The sequence below is a fragment of the Parus major genome, chromosome 3, assembly GCF_001522545.3.
Source record: "Parus major isolate Abel chromosome 3, Parus_major1.1, whole genome shotgun sequence".
Classification (NCBI taxonomy): Eukaryota; Metazoa; Chordata; class Aves; order Passeriformes; family Paridae; genus Parus; species Parus major.
In genome coordinates, this window is record NC_031770.1 from 6254340 (window position 1) to 6281168 (window position 26829).

General features: G+C 37.2%; 1 protein-coding gene across 9 annotated transcripts in view; it reads right to left on the reverse strand.

Annotated features, from left to right (window-relative positions):
• Positions 1-574: 574 nt before the first annotated feature.
• The window catches only part of TASP1 (taspase 1), a 77954-nt gene continuing 51699 nt past the window's right edge, over positions 575-26829 (reverse strand). For 3 of the 9 annotated variants that reach the window (XM_033513192.1, XM_033513193.1, XM_033513191.1), the window contains exons 11-15: positions 25084-25194; positions 15849-15959; positions 12240-12313; positions 7951-8011; positions 575-2076 (exon numbers count right to left, since the gene is read on the reverse strand). In XM_033513192.1, the coding sequence (XP_033369083.1) occupies positions 1850-2076; positions 7951-8011; positions 12240-12313; positions 15849-15959; positions 25084-25194 (584 nt within the window). In that variant the 3' untranslated portion in view covers positions 575-1849. Of the gene's footprint in view, positions 2077-7950; positions 8012-12239; positions 12314-15848; positions 15960-22312; positions 22358-22407; positions 22490-25083; positions 25195-26829 lie in introns of those variants that run through there. The other 6 variants (XM_033513194.1, XM_015622365.3, XM_033513195.1 and 3 more) reach the window with 6 other exon arrangements.

Sequence of the window (26829 nt, forward strand, 5' to 3'; positions counted from 1 at the left end):
ATTCATCAATTTACATTTTACAAAGCATTATGCCACACTTATGGCATGAAAGAGTGAATTTATGCCAAAATTTCTATGATGTCAGTAGAGATAAGCACTTTTAGAGTAAAAGCAGGCTAACACTGTTCCTTTAGCTTTTCTAATAACAAGGCCATTTTCCAAGTTGGATATGCACAAACCCATATACATCATCTTCAACTTTTCACTCACTGCCCAGTGAAGGATCCACAGAATCAGTGAATAATTAACCACATCAGAGCAGTTCTAAGGGCTGTGACAACACAGCTTCTGCTGCATCATTTCTGGAGTGCTGCAGGACAGTCCTTCATTTCCTCAGACCATGAGTGTACCACTGAGGATCCAACCTCAAGAACTGTATTTCAGCACAAACTATTTTAAGACAGGTACATTCCACATAGTTGTTGTGCAATCTGGAAAGCTGCTGTTTTATATTATTTACAGAACTGTATTGGAATATCTTCAACTATAGGGCTACACTGAAGTCACAATTTAAAAATCCACACACAGATGACAGTATCTCAAAGTATGCTGTAGTATAATAGTGAAAATGAACTCAGGCTGTTAAAAAAAATTTATTTTTTTCCATGAAAGATTGATACTACAATCAATATAACAATTTCATCAGTCAAGTATGTCTGTTATAGGCAGGCACAACATTACAAAACAGGCAAGTACAATGCCTGATTAAGCGAATACAGTCTGAATAGCTATTCATCCACTATTTCTGAAAACAGAATTATCAAATATCCACCAGGGAAAAAGATGAACTATTTTAGTTTCTCTTTGGCATACTTATCAGGACAATGAATCAATTACAAAAGTCTTCTATTGCTGCCAGTGCTGTGAAGGAAAAAGGACTGAGTGGAAGGTTGTACGTCAGAACTTTAAGACTTGGGCAACCTTAGGCTCACATAGCCAAACTGGTGACAAATGACAGTTCAGCTGCCAATGCTTCTTCACAAGGCAGACAAGGATTACATTGTTTTACACTGCAGGTTTGTGGAAGGTATCAAAAGAGTTACAGTAAATTTATGCACAGTACATACATTACACACAGTTATATAAATACCCATGCTGCGGCTGGACTCGAGGAAGTTGCTTTACCAACACGAAAGCTCAGTCTCAGACCTCCCACCAGCCACCTAATACACATTGCACTTTGCATCCAGTAATATGCTCATTTCTGTACCTCTCTTAAAAATAGATTTAAAGCAGAAGTGAAGAATAATATCGAATCTTTCCATAAACTTTGTTTTCTTATTTACACTGTAATATTCCATTATACATAAAGACTGCGTAACGATACGTTATCTTCATATAGCTTTTTGCAATACATACAGCTTGGAGCTATTAACATCTTGGTTTGGGAACACAGATATGACCTATAAGACTATTTAAAAACAATTTGAGCCTTAATTTTGCTCTAGTTTGTTTCACTGAAACCATTCTTTGAACCAAAAAAAAAAAAAAATAATCCTCCTTATTGGAGAGGAAAAAAACAATTCATGTTTAAATCACCTCTGGATTTCCTTAAACCACTGAGAAACTTAAAAACCATAATCATTTTTTGCATAATTGTAAAGCCACTTCAAAGGCCTGTCACATTTAAATTTAGATAGAATATGAATGACAATTGTGAGCATATCTTTAAATAATTTTTTTCTTAACTTTTGGTTCTTTTTCAACACAAAAAAACGAAAACTCAATCATTAATCGTACGTGATCTTCGCACAGCTGGGGTGAGTTCCTATTTTATTTGTGAGACAAAATGAACATGCACACAACCCCCATTCACAGAGTGAGAACATAAACTACAGCAGCACTTGTCTCAAGTCATGGTGCACATGGTTGCAATACGGAGTATAAAACAAAAGCAGAATTTCCAACATCTGTTAAAACACAAAAAAAAACCCTTATTGTACAAAAAGTCATTCACATTCTTTGCAATGAAGTGAAGAATCAGCTGCTTTCTGGACTCTCCAGCCTGCAAACTCCTCCTTCTATTGCCACGGACTGTCCTGCCACAGCTCCAGGTGGAAGTCTTGAAATGTGAGTCTGTGGAAAAGTCAAGAGAATATTATGGACTGAGAAAAGGCAAAATTATGCAGGACAAAGTTAGCCTGTAAGTATTGAACAATTAACCTGTTCCCTCACTGTAGTCTGAGGACAAACTACAAAGCAACTTGAAAAGCGACTGAGATTATTTTTCTATCTTGTTTGCATTAATGTTTAACACATGAAGAGAAAGACTATGACAGATGCATGGAAAAGGTAAACTGGATGCATCAATGCACTGAATGTAGAAATACTCAGAATGAAGACAAAAGAAAATAATTCTGGCATTTCCTGGTTTATAGGTCTATTTCTTAGGGAGATTCAGAAGTCTTTCCTACCGCATACAGAAATACACCTTTGAGAAACCTCAGACAGAATTAAATATTTGACAAACTAACACTTCAGAGCATAAGGCAACTGCAATGATCAGGATGCAAGGAAGGAATTTCTCTGCATAAAATACCTACCCATCCACCTAAAAAACTCCAAAGACTTCCTGTTGCCAACTACCAAATAAATGAACCCAAAGAACAATTGTGTTTCTTCCAATAGGCATCTTTTCCACAGAAAGTTTTAAAAAGCCTTTGAGAATTTTTCAGCCAGAAAGTGGGTACGTTTGTCTGTGTGCACAAAACTCCAGTTTATAAGTGAATTGTAACTCAGTGACCCTAAAAATCTGTTAGTGATCCTTTATATACTGGGGTATGTTTTACCACTTCTGAAAAGATACTTTGACTCACTGTTAAGAGTAATGAATTTTTATCCCCATTTGCACATGTTTTTACACCATGAAAACTGCTCAAGTTACATTAAATTGGAACTAGAAATTATTCCTGCTATGGTATAAAGCTCACAACTGATGTTGCTGGCATTTAGAAACTACAGTTTCCTGTAAGTGCAGCCCACCACATATTTGTCTGTACATACACTATCCCATTTAAAAGATTTAGTTGTTGCAAAATGTCTAACCTGCAATGACACAACAGGGTGTCACAAAAAGCACAAATGTTAGAGTTGAGTAAGGAAAGTTTGCATCACTTGAGCAGAAGGTGATTTGAGACTCTAGACTCAGTTCATTACACTGAAGAAACATTTTGTCTCAGGCAGCTTCTTCTAATTCCTTTCTTGATAAGGGTATCCTGGTGCCTGCACTTAGGTTTCAGTTAAATCACAGAATAAGATTTAATTTAAAACATTTAAATGATTTCATTTTATTGCTACAACTTTGATCTCTGGCTTTCCAGAATTTATTTTGATACATGAGCATGTCCCTACTTTCAGAATAATTTCAGTTACAATTGTGATTTATCATTCCAAGAAAATATTCCTTTCAAATCTTACCATTTTCCCCAAAATGTAACTGACAATTTCTCTGTAGATGTCATTTCGTAAATTTAATAAAAAAAAAAAAAAAATTAAAAGGAAGAAAATTAAGTGGAAGAAAGTCTATGACTGACAGATCCATGATATCTTTCCAGGTTTATGAGAATTTCTAAATGAAAAGGATGACAGTATAAAAGTAGCAGTTTGATGGGCATGGTAGCAAATTTGTTTCCTCAGAGAAGAATGTTACTGGTTGTTAAGTGAGGTATTGCAGTCAGAGCAAAGCACTAAGTTAATCCTAATAAGTTTTTGAGAAAAGGAAGGAAAATGTACAAGAGGGGATAAGCAGGTAGTCATATCAATTAATACTTTAGCAAGTAGCTATGCTTAAATAGCTGCCCAGAACACATTTCCTCTAGAAAACCTCATTTCCTATGTCAGGAGGAACACATTTCCCATACACAAGACCCCAAACCACTATACACCAGAATCTGAAGATTTCCATTTACAGAAACACTGAAACCACATATAACAAAGCATTTCTCAAAGCCTTTACTTGCATCCTGTTTATTTGCATACTTTCTGTGATGGAGTAAATACAGATCTGGTTTACACTGACAACTTTTTATTACTTTCACCAATGGCTGCCTTATGTAGAACAAAAATGAAGCAGATCTAAGATGATAATGTTTAAGATGTTACTTAATAAATAATTTGAAAGGATAACATTGCCATGTCAAGACAACTTCAGAAAACTCCCAAGTAAATTCTTACAATTATATCTCCCTTGTTCTTAACCATAAGAACAAACTCCAGTAAATAAAAAGAAACATCAAAGAACGCTGAATATTTTTAAATGAACCACAGAACTTATTTGTAAAGTTTGTTACATTTTTATATCCCAACATCATATTTTACATTAAGTCCAGATTGTATAGTCAATTAGGTTTAGATTCTTGAAACTTAAAAATAAAAAAGCAAACAGAAAAGAATGACAGGAAAGGTTTTAATTGAACTTGATTAGTCTGTCAGTTGACATACTAATTCATTTACAAGTTGAGTGAACCCACACCTGGAAGAAATTGTGCCTGGGACCAGTAAAAAAAAAAGGAAAAAATAATTTTCCTGAATTAATCCTCCACTAAACTCCACGGAAGCCTCTCTTTAAGGAAAGCTTATGTCAAAGAATGGTAGATTAAGAATGATGGAGTTATTCATATCTTCAGCTTCTTATCTAGGCATTTTACAGTCCCAAGAATATCCTGATTTTCTTTGCTTTCCCAGAGAAAAGCAAGGTTGGTGAGGGTCCAGCAGGAGATGAGGTATCACCATCTGGGACACCAGTCAGTCACCACAGATTTTTGCTGCTTCCTTCAGGAGCAATCTCTCGCCCACAGTTCCACAGGTAAAAAGGTAAATGCTGGAAAAAACATTTGGTCTTTTGTCTCCTAGCCCTCCATAAAGCCCAAACGAGCTAACCAACCTTCAGATGCTGATTCTTGCTCCATGTTCTTGACATCCAAAACACACAGTGCTTCCCTCTTTCCCTCCTAACCAAACCAACAGCACGAACTACCGACGCCCTCAGCCCCAGCGCTGCAGACACTGCAGTGTTACTCTCCCCCAGTGCTTTTTGATGCACACTGCAAAGTTCCTCACTGCTTACAAAACTAATAGGTCTTTCTGCTCTAGAATATATAGAATACAACTATTACAGGAATGATACATGGTTTCATCTTTTTGACTTAAATTATTTCATGTCTCATAGACAAGGGTTCTGAAACAACCTTGAGACCAAGGAACAAAATAAAAGGTTTTCTTTTAAAGAGCTAGTCTCCTCCTTCTATTCACATAGAAGTATCAGTTTGTCACAACAACTTTAGAGAAATTTTCTTTCATTGAAAGCATAAATACATTGTAAAATGAATATATAAAACCAAAGCCAAGAGACAGACAGTGCTGCATGAGAAAGCTGAAATCAATCAAACACTGCCAAGAGGACAGAGTACAACTACCAGATGGCAGCACATTCAGTTCCTAAGCAAATCTAGGGAGTACTTCATGTGTTTAGCACTCTTATTACACACTCAGGATGTGCTTTAGACAGAATAATTTATAAAACAAACTTTTTCCATTCATTACACTATAGAGATGAAATATAATGAAAGACCAAGGACATCATATCCTTAAGGAAATTGCTTTCTACAACTTTGCTCCCTGAAAAAAAGGGTACCACCAAACCCACATATTCTTTAGAAATCTGGAGCCTTCTAGCTGGGTACACACTTCCACCATCAGAACCATCTGACCACACGTTCTGAATTTATTTTCTAAGCAGTAAGAGGCCATTTTGGCAGCAAACCTGCTGCTCTGTCTCTTGGTAATCTCTCCTCCAGCACAGTTTGTATGTACACCTGTAGCATGGCAGAAAGTGCCCCATGAAATACTGGCAACTGCTGCTATCAGAAAATGCCACATGCATCTTGTTTGGTGAATCCTTAACAAAGGAAAAAAAATGGGGAAAAAATAGAAAAAAAGGCTCCAGATTATTGTCCTTGTTGGGAAACAACAGAAAGACACAGTGATGGGGTACTTCTGGTCTCACTGCACTGAAAATAATGATTTTACATACAGGTTGCTTAGAAAGTTAACAGTTTTCTAAGCTCAAATTCATTCTGTGGGTTAACTATATCACTATAAACTATTAATGTGTCTAACTAAATCACTCATACCTGTATCAAGAGAGACTAAAGACACATACCAACCAATCATCTAATCAGCTCTGTGCCCTAGGGTTCTGTAGGGGCATTCTAAAACCCTGTCATGAATCTTCAAACGTGATTTGTATCACTGTGAATTACAGGCACTAAGTCAGGTTATTGCATTTATATTTGCATACCTGCAAACACAGTCCCATCTTCCCTATTCCACTCTGTCAGCCAAATCCAAGAAGAGTTCCAAAACTACTGGCTTTATGCAAGAACCCAACCTCAAAAACGAACTTATCTTCTCATCTCAGAGCCAGTTAATTTCCGTGAAGGTCTATGAGCCAAACATTTTAACTGGTATCTTAGCACTGAAGGTTATTTCCAGCAAATAGAAAAACCTTATTTTTATGAGAGAACTGGATGGTCCACTGTATGCACAGAGTAGTTTTCAAATGAAAATTTCTGACTGATTCCCCAGTCTCCAGACAAGAGTGAAGATTAAAGAAAATAAGTAGAACAGTGACATATACTTTTCCTGTCTCATGAAGTTAAAAGACTGTCTCTGTAGTCTGAAATGAATGACTGAATTATTTGACTTCGTATTTCTGCTCACTAAACAGGCTCAGTAAATTTTTCCACTAATTTTCAAATTAGAGTTAGGATTCTTCCAAGATGTGTTTCTTCACCCAATGAGCACTGGAAAACTGCCCTTCTCCTGACAAAGGGCTTTCACAGACCCTTCACTCACAAAGTCAAATACAGAAGCTCATCCTCAGAAACCCAACAACAATCACTACAATCAGTGTTTGTCACATGTATCACTTCAAACATAGAGGGAAGGACTTTTGCTAAATTTTACAGCATCAGGAAAGGCAAATAAATCTGATGATGACAGCCTACATCTCCACAGGAAAAGTGAACTGGAGATGGTCTCCCTGTCCACCATGTTTGCTCATACTGGCAAATGAAATTAACTGTCAAAGATAAAAGTTTCTGTTTGCACATTGCAACCACAACATTTGGTGTGGACAGCAGTTGCTGCTGATGGATGTTTTCAAACACAGCAATATGCAACACTCTCCACTACTGCTGCACCATGTCTTGTAAAGTAATGTGAATTTGGTTCATTTGAGAATGGAAAGAATGGCTTATGTAGCTTTGCATTATTAAAACCTGCCATAACATAAAGCTTAGCAGTTCGTGTTATAAGAACTGAATAGCTGCCAAAAAGAGATTTAAACTGGCAACTGAATTGGATTAAATTCAATATTGCAACTGGGCTTTTTAAATTTGCTGTCTAAGACATCCAGCTGTTAAAAAAACTAAAACCTATGAGTCTGAACTACTATGCAAAAATATTGCAACATTTACAATAATTGCCAAAGTTTGCAACATTCATAGAGACAATACAGCAGATTTATAAATACTAAGAAATGCAGGGAGCTGATAAATTATTTCAATTACTTATACAAAATAAATTACCAAAACTGCAATATTTCGTATTGAGACTGGATCTTGCACTGGAAAAAAAGCACTCTAACTTCAAACACTATTAAAAACAAAGCAAGGAATTACCTGTCTTCATGCAGAAACATCAGCCACCACCACCTACTCTCAAACACCATGACAAGACACTTGTCAGATCCAGGAAAAAGTAAGTGTCCCAGCCATTTACACTTTCTGCACACAGAATACTGCAGGACTTGAGTAAACAAATACTCTGCAGACCCTGGCTGAGAGAAAAGGGCTCCTGTCTGATTATGCACAGATACACAACATTAAATCAAAGGCTGCCTACCCATAGCCAGAACCCTCAAGAGATGCCGTTGGTATGTGAACTCACATTGCAGGCATATGCTGCACTCCCATTTGAGACTGAAGAATTTCTTTTCCTTTGAAGCATCCTCCATTGAGCAAGCAGGCATGGAACAAGAAGATATGAAGTCTTTGTAACTAAGAAAAGACAATTAACTTGTGCAACCTAACCATTAACATCCTTCTTTTCCTACTCCTCATTTTAATCTAAAATCACATTATGGGTGAATTGAAGGAATTATTTCTTCCCATCCCAAATTACATGGCAGAAGGTCAGCAAGCCCTTTGTGCAAACTGACACTGAAATTGCTCTACCAAATGCTGCATAAACTATTAAGACCTGAAGTATTGCACCTCATCCATGACAGTATGGACAGAGATGCAAGAAGCAACACCTTAGAGTAGAGCTACTTCCCCAGTGGTGACAACAAAAATGCTTAAGCTCTCAGAACATAATGCAGTCAGTTCAGGAAAACAGGAAATGACTGAACCCTGCCAGAGTAATGTTAAAGAAGTCAGAACCCTGGTAACAGGGTGACCTTCTTAGCTGATGCTATTATCAGTTGTTAGACCTATTATGGAGCCATAAAAAAACCCAAACATCTGGAAGGTTGTTCTGAAGACCAACTAGTATCTCAGAAAGAGAAGACTGGAAAAAGAAATAATTGCTTATCAAAGATCCTAAATTCCTATTAAGTAATTCATGAGTCAACAACACAATAACAAAAAAAACCCTCCTCAGTTCATGCAGTTATTTAATCCCCCAGTCCTCCAATCTAGAAGTCATAACCTTTGTTGATGCAGCAGTTCCAAAAGGAGCAGTGTGAGTACAGAGGGAACCCACAAACTAGTATTTTCTATCTGCTTCTATGTATTCTCACATCTGCAGCCATAAACTTCCACTGCAGCCCAGAATATTCCAGCAGCCTCACTAGCAGACAGGAGCTGAGCATCAACTACTGTGATAATTCTACCATCACAGAGGTGGTGATACAAGACCTTGCTTCAAGAGATCTTGGGAAGCCCATTCATCTCCCAAAGAACAGGGCTGATGTTGAAACAATCCCTCACAGTATTGCTTAAGGAAGGAGGTGTGACTCCAGCAGCTCCTAAGTCAGAGTGTATCTGCCCCTTAAGCTCATGATAACTGAGGCTCCCAAGCACCAGCCTGGGTTAGGTGCAGCACCAGGTGGTGCAGGTTAGTTCAAGAAGTATAGGAAAGAGCCAAAAAGTTCAGATGGAAAGCTTGTGTCCTTCCACATCCAATTTAAGACTAAGGCTGGCATCAAGTGAGTATGACACTGCTTGTGTTGAGAAGGATGACAAGAATAAAAGAAAAGCACAGTTGAAACAGCTAAGATATGCCTTGATTAGTTGCTTGTGGCATAAGAACCTGAGGGAAGCCACTGGGTCGTTCACTGTGCAAGTGCTGGGGATGACAATTCCAGTGCTATGAGTGGGGGAGGAGCTGAAATAATTTCAGCATCAAGAAAGGGCTGATAGGACACACAACCAGAGGTTGCTGACTTTGTCAGCAATAAGGTGTGAATTTAGTTCATGGGGCAAGCCTATGCAGGATTTTTAAAGCAACATTCAACCAAACACTTTAATCCAACAGGAAATGGTGACTTTTCTGGGCCATTGGCATCCTGGTTTAAAAAAAAAGACTGGACACCTTTTCAGAAAGTATACTTTAAATCAAAGCACTATTAGGGCACAGCTCTTGCAGGCTCAGCCATTTGGTGCTGGTGAGCCAACGTTCAGGCAGTCTGATCTGGAGCTAAGTGGCCAGCTGCAGAACCCAGTCTTGCCTAAATTAGGAGCAAACAAACCCCTGGTGCAACGGTACTTCCAAATTAATGCTTGGAGAGCTCACACTGCTAGAAGCCAGAAGCACCAGCAGGTCAGGGTGTACAAACCACTTCAAGTCTGATTCCACTTTCCTGTCCCACTCCTCTTTTAAGGAGTTGCTGGCAGACAACTGGTTGTCTCCATGTTTTGAGCACACCAGTGTCTGCAGGTGAGTTGCATCTACCTTATGTTTGCCTTGTAAGAAAGGCATCCTGTACCTCCACAGTTTCCATCTGGGGTTCAGAACCACCATTTGCTAGGTCCTATTATGAATTGCATTAGCCTCCCCTGCCCAAAGAATCACACTAAGACAGTAAAGCAGGCTCCTTTTCTCCTTAGTATGTACCCCTTTATATGATTCTAGTATTAGTCTAGTTCATAACAGCAGATAATTAAAAACCTCCTCACTTGTTAAGTCTTGCTTTTGTTTCATATTCATTCAAATAGTTGATTAAATTGAACCAGTTAAAAATCAGCCACTACAACAGCCCCTCCATTTAAGAACAAAACTCAAGTCCTAGACTGATGAAAGAAATAAAACCTGAAAGTCTTTACCACCCTAGAAAAACAGGAAAGCAAATATTTCCTTACAAGCTGCTGCCTAATCATTTTGCTATGGTACTCATAAACAAGTTATATTTTATACTTTTATGAACTCTTATCCCATTATTCTTTCATGGCAAGCACTCAAAATTAACTGTAGCAAAACAGTCACTCTATTAAAGAAAAGAGTTGGTTTTTTTTTCACTTGCAATACATTGTGTTCTATTTCAAGCCCAGTTTTCCGTCTATAACTTAGTCCTAGTTGTAGCAGAACAAAATTCCAGCTTTTATGACAGAAGACTTTTTTTGATCAATAGAAGTCAGCAGCAAAAGCGTTTGTGGTTTTTCTCTGGAAAGCATTTGTGGCCACAGACTCAAAGAAGGAAGAAAGGGAGGGGGATTAACTCTTCAGTGAAGGTCAGAAACATAATTTAAAAGTGAACCAAGAAGAGCAGCTGTGTCTGTCAGCACAATCAGGATTACCAGCTGGAGAATTTACCAGCAGTATGAAAACAATGCACACCAGATGTCAAATGTTGCAACTGTGAGTAAGAAAGCAACTCTGGGCATGGCACTGTCATGTTAATACTCATTAGCAGACAGATTTCATATTTAGCATTTATTTATTAATTGGACATTACCAGGAAGAAACATCAACATTTTGAGCTTCACAGTGTAAGTCAGGCAGGTGTACACACTGGAAACATTTAACATCCTTTATTCTCAGTTATTCTTCCAGTGCAAATGCAAGACAACAATTTTAAAGCTAACTAGCAAATACTAGAACATCTGTGGTTGAACTTGCTTTAGTTTCATTCAGTTCAATCTGAGCTTTTAACTTCAGTTTGGACTTTATTTCAACTAAATCTGAAATAAATATTAAGAAAAGAAGTAAAACCATACTGTCTTCCATATATAGCTATCTGGAAATAATTGTACCTAAGTTATTCAAAAATGACACAAATACTTCACTTACACCTCTACCAGCACTTCCTTCATCAGCTGCTTGTTATCTTTCTTGTCTTTCTGGGGCATTCTTGCCTTTTTTTTCCTGCACATTTTATGCCTTGAAGATGAACTCATCCATTCCAGTGCTTGAAACAGTGACACATCAGTTTTGCTATGTAAAATATCTGATGCTGATTTTCTTCTTTTGTATATTCTTGTATTACACCTTGGTCACATCCCCCTTTGCACTGATGCCAACAGAAACCATGACTGTATCTGCTGCAGCTTCTCCCAAGTTCATCCCTGTTCTCCAAATATCTCTCCTAAATGCTTTAGTTGCTACACTACAGTACCCTCCTTTTTCCTTTTTCTCCCTTCCATGCTCTTTTCCCAAGAATGGATGGCTCATCCACTCATACATGCAAGGAGTAATCCCTACTGTGACAGAATTTTCCTGTTTTCATTGTTAAACTCAATTTTAACATAAAATTTCTCTCATTTAAAATCAATTATAAGTCCCCAGGAAACTGAAAATAAGGATGGCACTATTGGAAATATTTATCATATAGGCTATTCTAGGAACTTGTTTGAAGTTTGTTTTATATCTTCCTTGATGGTGCAATTGCTTTATCTGAAGGAAGACATGCTCACAGAAAAATATGGTACCAGCATAACTGAATCAAGATGAATGAAGTTATTCAAATGCAATTACTGTCAGCAGAGGGAATGGACATGTGCTCATGGCACCTTATCCTGACATGGAACATATGTTAGTATAGGGCTGTTAACTGCTGCAATTAAATAAAGAAATTAGAAATGCCTAATCAATTGACACATTTAGCTGCTTATGCAACTATTACTTCTTCTGCTCTCTTCAAGAAAGAAATATCTTATATATTTCATTATCATTAATTCAAATTCTCCTTGGCCTCTGCACTCGTTCTACTGTATTACAGCCTATTCCTCATGGCTTACCTTAGCTTTGCCATCCTGTGCAGACATGTATCCAACACACATGCTCTCTGTTGTATGGCTCCACAGAAATTCCACTATAAAGGAAAATGCAACAAGTTACAAAAAGGCCTTGGTTTAAAATACAAGATGTAATTTAACAATATTGGTGTCTTGAGGAACAAATATAACAAGGATAAAAAACAAAGAACAAAAGTGATTAAATCTCAAAAGAAAAAGCTATCAAACAACCAAGATTTTCCCCAGTATTCAGTGTCACACACTGCAGAACTTTTACCCAGAATGAGAATGTTACTTGGATGATAGGGAGCCTCCAAGATGAGAAATACATCAACTGAAACTGCAGTTAAAAACTGGACCAACTTCTAAAGCAGTGTCCTATTCCACTCATCAGTAAAAGCTGATAGAACTCGCCTTTGCCTACCTTGAGCCCAGACAAATGCACACTGCAACAGCATAAGCCAGATGGACCACTATCAACAGGTAAAAGGGGATTTGTGGCTTAGCTGCCCAGGCAAGATACAGGCAAACATGCAGAAATAGTCAAATCTGCAATATGGGAATTGAAGATATAGAGCAGGCAAGAAAGACATCTGGTAAAAGCAAAATTATCCTGCAGAAAAAGGAGGAGAGGTGTCTGATGGAATCAGAGTAATATGCACAATAAGAAAGAAAGATTTCTGGCAAAATTAGAGGATATCCTGGATTCAAAAGTATGCTGAATTACAAACACCCCCATTCTTTGTGGAGAGGGTAAGGAGCACCAAAGGTAAGAGAGGAAAGAAAAATGAAGAAGAAACCCCTATCAAAGCACTCTCAGGTCTGATTACCTGTGCTTCCAGCACCAGGTATACATCACCAGCTCTCTGGTACTGCACTCACAGCTAATTTAGGATATCAGTGTTAATGACCAACTGGCATGCTTCCAGTGATAATGTTTAAGAATGCTAATCACCACTCACATATATTGTTAATTATTCCAGTGATGTGCTGTCCTGAAGTCTGAAAGTGTCCTGATTTATCAATTGTTTAAGAGCCTGTTCCAGTAATCTTTAATTGCCTGGCACATGTGCAGGTATCTTTATGTACACAAACACACTCCTACTCAGCTGCAACACAAAATTCAGACAAAGAGCACATTGTTCATATGTTCAGCTTTCCATCAGTGTAGCTTTATAAATTGCCACATTGTTTTCTTCCTGCTGTCTGTCCTGGTCATTTTTATTTGTGCTCATGAAGTCCATAATTTGGAACAGGGGAAAGGAAAAAAATAGCTGATCAGAATTCAAGGCATTTCACAGAATTCTGTAAAAGGATTTTTTAAAATGCACTGAAGCACAAACTCTGAATTATGGGAGGTGTCTAACATGAATTAGACAAGATTCCATGAACAGACATTTCCACATATTTCTTTTGACAGTGACTTTCATATTGCAAAGAAGCATCACACTAGATGGGTTTAAAACTTTTACTCATTCCTATTCCTCACATTCCTTTAACGTGGCTGATGAAGGTCACAGCCTGCTGAGCACACTTATCCTTTGAACCACTTCTCCTTGCATAGCAATTAAACCAGAGCAGGAGATCAAAGCTTAGATGATCCCAGCAAGACTTGAAGATTCTGACAGATATGCAGATATCATCATAAAAGAAAAATGAACTTCATTGAGGTGTGTGCTCTGCTCCCCTGTAACAGATTTGTGACTGATACCACCAGAGCTGAAAACAAAGCTTTCAGAGAGTAAAACACATCCAGCACAATCAATGTGTGGTCAATGGGGCCAACCTCTCTGTGGCACCCCCAAAGGCTCCACTGTCAGTGAAAAAACATTTTTCTAAAAAACAAATTGAATCTCATCTTTCAATTTTGATAAGCTGGTAAACAGTTCAGGCCAAATACCCTGAAAATATTATATCTTGGCTTTTGATAACTACCAAAACTAGCCTGTACTAGCACAAACCTTGGTTACTGTTAGCCACTACAAATAGGGAACTATAATGAAAATTCTAAATTACATGTGAAACATCTTCAGATAAGTATATTTTCAACCATTTAACAAGTTACTTCCTTGTAATTTTTCTCAATATTGAAAAGAAATAAAGATGATTCCTGTAACAAAGACATGGGCGTTCCTTATTCCATACATGAAGTTTTTCAGTATTAACCAACTTATTTTCAGTCCAAACAACACAAATACTACATATGTTTAATTATGTATTATCTCTGCATTCATTACAAGGGAGGAAGTTTCCATGGGACAGAAAAAGTACTGTGTTAAAGCTAATCTCAGTCTTATTTCAGTGGAAAGAAAACCAAAAATCAATGGACAAATAGTCTTTACTTATGATGTACAGTATATGGGGATTTTATTAATTAATTTTGAGGAAAAAATGCTGAATCATTAATAGAATATGATTTCTTATATGAATGACAAGCATTGGATGAATAGAAAAAATTCTCTCATTTCCAAATCTCAGGAATTGAAGGTTATGTCGATCTTGTTTGTTCTCACTTAAACAGACTTGTATTTTCGTTTTTTTAACTCTTTTTTTAAGGATAGAATTTATGTTGCAGGATGCTGTTGCTCTAGATAATGTCACAATTGGGTAAATAATAATAAAGTAGAGTATCATAAAAAGGAAAAACACTTTAATTCTGGTAACATAGCCCCAGTCTGTATTAGACAGGTCAATGTGACCCAATAAATAAGCACAGAGCTCCACATCTGAGGAGCACCACAGGAAAGGAGATGGCACAAGTGTCATCCTGGAGTAATTCATGTGCCCCCAACCCCAAATTCCTTCCCTTAAAGAGGCTTTACTGTCTCAGGGTTGTATTTCCACCCTGTTCTGCTCATAGACTAAAGCCTCCAGTTCCCATCTGTTTCTCCCACACAAATTATGTGACAGTTTTCCATAATGCACTTTTCTGTCATAAAGCAGCAAGACAGGGATTGTGTTTCCAGGACAGAAACATGGATAAAGGGATGTAAAGCCCTTTTGGAACCAGCCAGCCACTGATAGAGGCAAAGTCCAGGTGATTTCAGTATGAGCAGCAGAAACTCCTGTTTGGTGCACATGCAAATAGAAACTGTGACTTATCTAAACCGATTTTCCTGGCCATTACCAAGAATAAACAACCATGAACTACTTTCCTTATAAATTTTAAGTGTATCCTCCAAGTTTACAGATTTTCTTCTGCAAAAAGGAGGAATAAAGAACTTTTTAGGAAGCATTTTTCATAAAGAAGCTACTGAGAAACAGTAAACAGCTACATGCATTACTCCCACCCATAAATGCAATTTTTCCTATGAGGAACACATCCTGCCTCGCCACAAGCATTATATCTATACCATAGATTTAGAAGGATCCCACAAAACCCTCTGCATCACAATTCTGATTAGAAATAATGAGTCAGAAAGAATGCTCTTTTCTGGAGTTTTATTAATATTAGCCTTGTTTGTTCCTTATTTCACTTTCTAAATTTTTATTATTTCAATGTCAATTCCTTTTTGTTTCCTCTGTGGCTTTCAAACATGCACAGAGATTTTATTTCACCCTTCACATTGAATTAACACCCAGCTGAATTAAAAATGAGTAAGAATTCCTTACCTAGTAAAGTTGGTTTTTCCTGTGAGGATTCAGACTCTGCTGAACACCTGCAAGAGCGGAGAACTATCACACCTCCGAGTACACCATCTTCATTGGCTAGAAAAGGTGAACCTGGGCAAAATCATTGGGGAGAATTACTTGCAATAGGAAGAGTTTCTTGGGCATATATATTTTTTTTTAATTTGACTTTCTTTTTCCTCTTTAATCTTGTCACTAAGGGTGGAAAAGACTGGCAGATCAAACAACGCTTTTACAAAAGCATCAGTTCTCTTTTTCTTAGTCTCTCAAAAGAATAATCTTCTAAAATGTTTATCTAATAATTCACCAATATTCAAAAAAATGAAGAGTTGCATGGAATAAAACAAAAATATTAAAAATTACATTTGGGAGTACGAACCTATTTGTGCATGGATCAAAGAAAATAAAATTATGAAAAATGGAGTGTCAAACTGAAAAAACACTTGTGATTCAATACTTAGCTCTTTCTGTTCTATAATTAATATAAACATATCTAAAAATCAAGCAAATTTAGGTAACTTTTATAGCTTATTCATTTTTGCCAATTTAAAGCCCTTTGTACAGAGACATCATCAAACTGCTGTGCTGTCTGCCTTGCTGTTTGATGAAGACTAGCAGAAAAGCCTAAGCACATCCTTTTCACAGTGGCTCCTCTGTTGTTAATTTAAGACATTGGATATAAAAGTCTTCTATCAGAAGCTGGAAAAGCTTTAAAGTTAGCTGAACCAAGCCTAAGTATTCTTTCTGGTTTGCAATTTGAAATAAGATTCCTATAGCTTTAAATGTGGAAACAATGGTACAATTTACATACAATTTAAAATGTCTTGAGCCACAAAATTAATCAAGTTCTTGTGCTTAGGCCCATGGACATCTTTCTTACACATCTGCATTATACTGTCATTTAAAATTGAACATACAATTGCAACAGCCATTTAATGTAATTCTTTTCAATTCTTTCTTTTAAACAAATTAGTGTACAGACACTGCAATTTGCCAGCCACAAGAACTTTAGAGCAGATCTATTCATCAGACTCCTTTAACTTGCCCACAGCCATTTGTATGATTAGAATTACTCCTTTAATGCAAATAACAATAACAAAACAGCCCAATAAAATCTAATTTTGAGCTTCACCATATGGAAAACTAAAAGCTTTATTGTGTTTCTCTAAACAGTAGAGCAGCCACCTTCAAAAGTGATACAAGGTGGTCACAGCAACAGAAACCCACATTGCAGGAAAATAATAAATGCAGTATGCTTAATGAGCAGTAATATGTTATTTGATCTAATGGAAACAGATATTATCTTTAAAGTGCCACTTGCTTTGTAAAAGAACTATTACTAGTTACAGTTACACCTCTTGTATTACTCACTGCTTGTGACCAAATCCCTGCAAAACCAGAATGCAGCCCATGATAAGGTAATAGATGACAAAACAGGAAAATAAGTTTGGTTAAAACAGAAAAACAAGGCTTGGAAAGTTGTGAAGAGTTTTACCACCCAAGTCAAAATCAGGCACTTCAAAGACAATGCCTCCACCTGAACTTGGTCTGCAGACCTAATCTTACACTAAACTGCACAAATGATTTAGGCTCTAAGCCATGCTGTGGCAAAAAGTCATTGCAAAGAGACAGAAAAAGTTCTGGTTTGTTTTTTAATAAGCAGTTCCTCCTTGCCTTTCAAGGGCAGGTTCCAAGGTTCTAGTGAAAAAGACTAATTATCTCTTTAATCAGAATGGTTAAAAATGTTCTACTTCATCAGAACACAGCCAGCAAACAGTATTCACAGCAGAGAGAACATTCGAGGCCACAGTAAAACACTGGGACTGTATGAATGCACATAATCCCAGACAGCAACTACTGATTATAGAGTTGGTGCCACTGAAGTCTTGTTCTAGAAATGCTTCCATTAGTTTAATCACTTATTTTTAGGGATTTTGTTTCTCCCACACTCCGAAAAAATAGATGAAAGAGAAGTCTGTAAATAAGTTAATTACATATTTCTTAATTTTCCCAGTATTTTTGTCAACTATGCCATCATGACTGATAGAATTTTCAGTAATCTGAGAAACCTGTATATCATCTTTTTAAGTCTTACAAGACTTAGCAGGATATTTGTTTTCATGTAGAGACTCTGCAGCAAAACATGTAACACTGCATTTTCATCAAAATTCTTCCATTTTTACAGGGATTTCTTTGCAAGAACAAAAGATCCATCTCCGGCAAAACACAGAATAAAAAAATACAATCACTCAACGCAAGTGTTTTGTGAAACTTATTTGGAAAGGGAGTTTAAATAAGTGATTTAAAACTTGAGCTTCAAGCACATAAGAAAGTCTTCAGCTTACAACTTCATCCAGAAAGATTCTCAACCTCTGCATGAACAACTGCAAGGCCCAGCTCTGTCAGCATAATTACCATTTATTTATTGACATTAAACATGATGTCCATTATATTGCCCTAAGTATGTACACAATTGTTTTCTGAACAAATTACTTCCTTCAACGATTATGCACCATGGAAGCTTTATTACCAGTCCACAAAACTCAAAGGCTTTGAAGACCAACACAGAAGTTGGAAGACTGACTGTATTAATTCAGCCTCTGCTGAAGTACACTGTCACCCTACTGCAACTGGAGAACTCCAGAGGAGGATTAAATTAATAGCACTGCACCTGGTAAAAGTGTGATAAATGTCTTAACTTCAAGATCCATAAAATACAATGGATGGGCAAGACACTGGCTTCTTTAAGAATGACACAGAGGTTGGGCCCTTGGACTAAGAAATGTTGGTTATGTCACATGAAACCAGGTCACACTGCACTAACTTTGTAACAGTACAACTAGTGTGAGACAGAGATGAATAAAATGACTTAAAGTGACTTGTAGCAGATAATTTGAATGGAGTATTGAACCAAATGTCTTAAAAGCTTGTGTTATGCAAACAAAGCAAGGATGATGGGAGACATTATCTCTCCTACAGACAAAAACATAGCCTTGCTTGCCCTTTTGATCTTCTACACCATTTCCTCATCACCTGCAGAATGAGCATTACCCTGGAATGGTGGGAGAAGTCTGAAAAAAGAACAAACCCCTTGTTTTCATCTCCAAACACAAGCAGCAGATGAAGACACAGTCACTTGCAGTACCCTGCAAAGATTCAGGATTGTCCCACCCACACCACTTCCAAAGGCCACCCTGCTTCCCTGTTTCTGTTGAAGGCTGCCACTCCCAGAGACATCAGAGGCAAATTGTGTGACTACACCCTCACCCATCCCAAATGCCTTCAGCAGCAAGTTCAGCTAAATCCTCTCAGTGCAAAATCAGCAACAATACAGTGTATGTCTCCACTGCCTAAGCTGTGGGGAATCAACCTCTAAAAAGTGTCAGTAAAAACCAGTGGCCTAGATGAATATTACAGTATTCTACATTACAGTAAATTCAAGCTGTTTCTCTGATCTTAAAAATCAGACCCTAAGCCAAATTAAATACATGCTGAACAGCACATTGTTTAAAAGTTTCTTATTTTCCAATTAAGGCAAATTTTCAAAAAATGTTAAAAGAGGGATTCAAATATAATACCTTTTTAAAACAAGGATCTTTCTAGATATGCAGACCTACTGATGATGATTACAATTATGCTAAAGAGAGCATTTTAACAGACCAGACAGTGTGAATGACTAGGTCAAATGGTAAGCAAAATTCCAGGCAGCTGAATGCTATACATCCAACATTAAATCTGTAAAAATAAAGGTAAAAAGGCAGTATTATATTTTATTTCTAATGAGAATCCATGTACAATACACAGGAATTAATCTGAGTGTTCTCAAAACACTGAATTCAAAGGTTAGAAATATATTTCATTAATTTAGCTCTAAAACTAATTTTGTTACAGCCAACCTATTGAGAAAAAGAAATAAGAGATCAGACTTCTGTAAAAAATAACTATATAGCTAATGATTTTTTAATATATTCATTTAACTAGTATTTTTAGAGGAGGAGAAAGAGTGGAACTAAAACACTGGAACATATATTAAAGGCAGAATGGTTTCTCATTAGAATGAAAAAGTGATCTGGTTCCCACCTCCTACACCATTTTGTCTCTCTCTTTACTCTTCAGAAAGAGAGATTTGCCTGTACAAATTCAAAATTTATTTAAAATAAAATCAAAATATGCCTACTAGCCAAAAATATTGTTTTCCACTTCAATAAAATAGAATTGCTGGATAAATCTTTGATCTAATTGCTTGCTAATGACAAAATCACAGAAACCTGGGGCTTTAAATATCGTTTTAAGTCTCATGAAGCTCAGTGTTGCTTTCCCAGTTACACTGGCATACCACTGAGGAATGTGGCATAAAAAATCCAAAGTAAAACTCCAACTGCAGCATTAACTAATAATGTTAGCACTGACTGGCCACACCAGAGAGATGGGGTAGGACAAAACCAAACCAACCCCATACTTCATTAGTTGTGGTCAAATCCTCACCTTTCCCAGTCACAAAACTACATTTTACAAAACACATTTCTCTCCTTCAAAGCTCAACTACTCTGTTATTGCTATGTGACATACAGAAAGCATTATCACCTTTTTATTTATGTATTTTGCATGTTATTCATGTGTAGCAATGGTCTCTCAAAAACAAGCAAGCAGGTCTTCACAACAACTCCACCTTCACTGATCCCATGAAGTTCTGCAAGAGCAGACAGAGCTGAACACTATGACCCAGGTTCAGCCACTGATCAGGGATAGAACTGAGTGATTTCACAAGTATTAAAGCAAATAATGGCTTCCACATTCAGCCTTGCTCTGGAGGAGCTGCAGTTACAAGTGAAGAACCCTTTCTCTTCAGCATCTCTTGGGAATTAAAGCTCTTGCATGATGAAGATTGTTTCCTCCAGATCATGGGACTGATACGAGTTGTTCACTCCTGAACCTTTTCTCCCCATTTGTAGTTACTGCATAGAGCCATTCTAGCACAGATTCAACACTAAGCTGTAAATGAAGTGTTTTATTTACACTTACCCAGCTGAAGGATGAACCAGCTGCTCATCACATGTTTTACATTCATACTCATCCATAGCAGTGAAACCATTACCAGCTTCATTGTTTACATCAGGTTTCAAAGGCTTAAAAACTTGGGTCTAAACACTGGTGTGGCTGTGGTTTAACCAATTAAATGTTCCAGCATCCCAGAATTTTAACAGAGGGCAGTTAAACAATCCTAAACCTTCCTGTGCACTGAATGAAACTCTGACTTTTTCAGATCAACAGGCTATAGATCACCTCAGCCACTGGACTGTCAGCTTGTGTACAGAATGTGGTGGAAGTGAAGCTGTTTGCCACTCTGCTTCTGTTATGTATCCTGCTAAACTCCAAGGTAACAACTGAAATAAACATTAGAGGAATATAATAAGCACTAAATGAAGCCTGCTTTTAATTTCATGCACCATTATTTGGTGAACATTTAAGCACAAGCTGTCTTAAGTCACAGGGCTTTATATTTCATGATACATTTAGTTCCAACATCTATATCGAATTTTTTAAGCTACAAGGGAAAACACCTGCACTTGAAAACTTTATAGGGAAGATTTTAAGAAATTAAATAACTGATGATACCACAGACCAATAAAATGCCAATGCTTCTGACACAGAGAAGCATAGGGAGGACCTATACAAATCCTTGTGGAACATCACCACATTGTGTTTATGAAACTTCAGGATCACTTCACTCCCTTCTGGAATCTTTTCCTCTGTGTCATGGAGAAGCAAAAACATGCTTCCATAGTTTGTTTCCTCTGCTAGAAAACCATAAAGCATACTACAAAGCTTGTATAAAGCAAATGCAGCACCAAAGGAAACTATAATGTACTCAGTCTTGTTAAAGTACCAGGCTTTTTCCTCCCCAGCAAGCATAACTAATAATCAGGAATTTCATATTGTATGATTCTTAGCTGTCCAAAGCCCTGCTCAGAAGAGAGGACTTTGACACTAAACTTCTAGAAGAGAAAGTGTCAGCCTTAACCTTCTGCTATTACCCTTCTGCAGACTTCACTCAACTGAAACACAGTTTAATAACACAAGACTAGAGAAATGTATTTCCACTAAGGAAAGAACAAATATCAGATTCCAACTACGTCTTTCAGCTCATTATTTTCTAATACTTCATAAGAAGTTTTAAAGTACTATTGGTAATGCTGCCATTGTTAAAAGCCCAGATTTCCCACCAATGAGATGACACAAATATTTACTCTTAAGTCTACATTCCACAAACTTGGCTGCATTTGAAAGGAATGATGAGTAACAAAATCCTCTGTTCTTCTGTTTGGAAGGTATCTATGTTTACAGAACACCATTCTTTAACTGTGAACCAAGCCTTTTGTGCTCTTTGACTAAAGATATGGAACTTATTCCATTTTTAAAAAAATCTTAAATTTAATTTCTCTCACCTCTGATTCAACCATCACTTGTGCATTCTCCACAGTAAGCTGGCTCTGAGAAAGGATGAGAGAAGCACATCTGACATGAGTTTGCTCATCACCTGCTGTTTAAACAGCACTCACTGTCTAAGCCAGGCATTCCCTAGCTGGAAAGATTCCCAGGGCTCTGCAGACACTTGGAGAGTCCTGTAAACAGGAAGCACCAATCTGATGGCAACTGCCAAAATCAGCTGTTCATTCCTCTGATACAAGTCATATACATTTCGACTTCTGATAAAACATTCTAGCTCAGCTTTGTTAAAGGCTGGGTTTTTTTTCCAATGCCTTGGTCCATTATAATTCTGGTGACAGTTTGACAAGATCACAAAGCAGGGCTCTAAGGAAGGCAAGGGAAGCATCCATGCCATCAGCAAGGACTCCATCAGCCCATTTTATCCTGGTGTTTTACAGTAAGAAATCCTGCACCACCCCACACATCCTATGCTACCAACTAGCACATCACCTATGAAAAGTCACAGCAAAAAAACCTATTTTGTATGAACCTACTGTTTGTATGAACCTACTTCACATAATGCACATTTTTAACTGTTGCACTGTATTTGCTGGATGTAACTTGGTATTCCATCTGCAGAATTGCCAAGATCTCCAGAATTTCTCTACCAGCTGCTAACTCAATACTAGGTCTCACACAACCAGCAAGATGCATCCAGATTTTGATGTTTTCCTCAATTGCTCTTCATTCACAGGACAGCTAAGCACAAACTAGATTTTATGTTTTCTAATCCAAGCATTTCACCTACACAAAAAACAAAGGTGGCTGTGACTTTTTTCCCTACATCAGCACTGCCCAGAGAATAAATTAGCAGATACATTCCTGCTGTCAGGGAGCAGAAGCTTGCAGTGGGAAGTTTCTGAAAATACAAGCCAGACCTGTCCTGAATCAAAACTAAGGAATTCCAAAGCATTTATATAAATGTTATACAAATGTTTTCTCAAATTTTCTTTTCATGAAGGGCATTAATTTGATCCTGTCTCTCTCACTCATTCACTTTCTGCTGTTTTCCCAGGGCAATAACAAATCACACTGATATCCTGGTACCTCTGTCTGTACAGCTCCTCTTTCTCTGCAATTGATAGTTCAGTTGTAACAATTTAATTTAATAGGCTTTTATCTCCAACAGAAACATTTTCACATTTCCATTAAAGAACACAATGAATATATCACATAGGAGCCAGTTAATATCTAAATGAAAACATCTGTTATGCAAAATATGTTTGCATTAAACAGCAAAATGAGAATTGTGTTTTTTGCTAACCATTACCAAACAGAACAAAGAAAACCCAGACAACTCAAAGCAACTTAAAGAAGGCACCTTTAACTAAAAAATTTTAAATTTGGGGCTTTTATCAGCCAGTCTCTATGAATTACTTCATCAGTAGCTTTCCATCTCATGTGTGTACAAGCCCTCATGTGAAACTGCAGAAGGGTACATACAATTTGGGCTTGCTTTTAGTACTCTTGCCACAAACAGCACAATAAATTTGGAGAGTCTGGACTAAAAGATCCAACTTTCCTAAAGTTAGGCCACTTCCATACAACATCTGCAAAGCAGGCTACAAGATAGCAAAGCTATCATAAGCATCCTTTCTAAGCACTTCTTCTGGGTACACAAATTCCTAATTTTGTGCCACTATGCACTGAAATGAGTGATTAAATTAAAAAAGCTACATTTTTGCTGCTTGGATGAGAATCTTTTTGGGGAACACACAGTGTCCAGCACTCTTACTACACCTAGAAATGACTGCAGTACAGCAGCAGATTATCAAATGCAGTCTTCCAATGCAAAGGTGACTTCCCCTCAAACAATTAAATGTCAAAAGCAGAATCCAACATGGATTCAACACTATAAAAATAAACCAAGAAACTGCAATGCACTGCTTGCCAAGACCACGGGCATCAGTCCCTGGGACCCCAAAAAAAGCATGTATGTGTCCCTCTTCCAGTTCTAATTAAAGTATCAGAAAATGAGCTTTGGCAACACACTGTACAAGTGTGTATGTACATTGCCCATAATAAATTTTGAAGATGAAAATTGTCTGTGGATTCTAAAGCTTGAAAATTTTAAGGGGTATGAAAACACTGCAAGTCAACATATATGCCACAAGCTTCACTGGAATTTTTAAAAGGGCAAGATTTTATGGTTATTTTAAAAATTCACATTCATATTTTGCTTATGACTTGAGGAAAAAAACCAAGATCTATATTTACAAGAAATTGAAGACATATGGCACAATTCTCTTAAAGAAAAAATTGGTTTTTTAACAAAGTCCATTTCACTTTTTCAAGAAATTAATTTTATGATGCAAATAGCAAAGCAAAATCTGTCTTTTAATTTAATTAGAGCATGAAATGCTTTTGAGGTCTACTATTTTTAAAAGGGTTAATATGATGAATAATTTTTTACTAATGCTCCTCACCCTCAATTCTAAAATATGCAGTTGTACACCACAGGCCATGATTCAGACAGGAAATTCTTTCTTCAAACCTCTCTGGGTATTCTATGACTCACATAACGATTGAGATATTTCCAAGGGTTTTCCTTTAAATTTCCTAATATATTCTTCTGTAGTTTAACATTTTTCAGATGTAACACAACACTAAATCTGAAGCCAACTGCAACACAAGGCTTCAACAGAAATCACAAGCATAAGTATCTTTATTTAATAGAGTTGCTTGCATTTTCAATGACGTTGGGTGACATTTAGGGCTGTATACTCACCAATAAACTTGTTTTGCATAGTCTCTAGGAGAGCTTGGTGGGCATCCTCTGTTTGCAAAGCACATGAACATTCTCTGGCCAGTATGGTCCGGACAAGGTGCTCTCCACAGCCTAAAGAAATATTAAGATTGGGAATAGTCAAAATAAAGATATCACTATGAAGAAATCCTGTCATTGATTTACATCATCACATTAATTTGGCTGTGATGATGCAAAATAATGACAATTTCTTCATAGTGATGCATATGACAGGTTTCTGCCACATATTTTTATTTTGTAAAAATGTTGACACAGAGTCACTAAAATTCAAATAAGTCAGTGGTTTTGTCACAACTTTCCTGAAATTTCAACTGCACAGAGTCATAAACCAAACAAAAGTACAGAAAGAAAAAACAGTGACAGTGTCTCTGACTTGGCATCTCTATCCAGATACAATCCTCTTACTAATCATTCTCCTGGGAATGATCCTTGCATGCAACTCTGAATTCAGACTGGGAACTTCAGTGACACAGTAACTCCTTTTGCATGACAGAATCTTCTACTTAGTCCATCTGATTCAGCCTTTTTGCAACAAAGGAATACATTAATTCACTCATGCTTTTTTTGCAAAAGTGCCTGGTCATTGGACTCCTAATACAAATTCCTGTAATTTTTAAAGGTTTGTCCTTAAGAAACTAAAAAGCTTCTGCAAACAACCACTTATTGCCTCAGTGCTTTCTGCACCTATCCTCTGAAACCTATTTTTGGTGAAGACTAGCAGGTCATAGCTGCTACTCTTTTTCTGTAAGAACACTTTCACACCTGCTGTTTTTTCTCCTACACCCTTTTCCCTTCCTGTACTGTACTTTGGCACATACAGCTGCAGTCAAATGACACCATTCATGTGTACTGGACCAACTGGGCTTTGCTGGACAGGAAAACTCGCTGCTGATACCCTCTCCACATAGACCAAAGTCACTATTTGTACCTCCTGTTTTGACATTTTCCTCAATGGCAGGGAAGCAAAGCAGCCAGAAGAGGTTTAACCAAGAGCCAGGTGAACTCTATTATCCAGTTAGGAAAGAAGAAAACATAACTAATGTAGAGTTGTAACATAACAATGATCTCAAACTATCTAAATGTGACTACATTTTGATCAAATTTGTAAGTTATCAGGGCCTAAAACTGCATTAGACACCACAATATACAGAGAGAAGTCAGATATAGTCTGTTCATAATTAAATAGAAATATTTCTAGCATATTTCTCATTAAATACAACAAGATGATGGAACATACACTGGAACCATAAAAAAAAAATCTGCTATAATCCAGTTGGACTTTTAAGCTCAGGTACAGAACTACATAAATACACCTAACACAGCCTCCAGAAACAAATTTATGGCTGGAAACAATCTAGTTGCTTCCAAGTGGCAGGGAGCTGGAGCTGGTTAGACATCAGACCTAGGCTGGCTTCAGACAAAGACAGTTCAGTCTCCAAGGGTAGCAAGCACTTGACTGGAAGAACTAACAAGCCCAGAACAGAGACACTGGCTGAAGCCAGCCTAGATGTGGCATAAAGAAAAATTTAATAATTAAACCCAAGCTAAAGTGGCTCCAGCACAGCCTGCTGAGTCTCATTGCTGTGCATATGCTGAGTTTAGACCATTGACTGGTTTGGGTACAACATGGCACAAACACATTGGTAGGTCTGGCACTGTGTATTGCAGCTACTCACTGACTGATTTTCTAGTTCTTCTCACCATTTT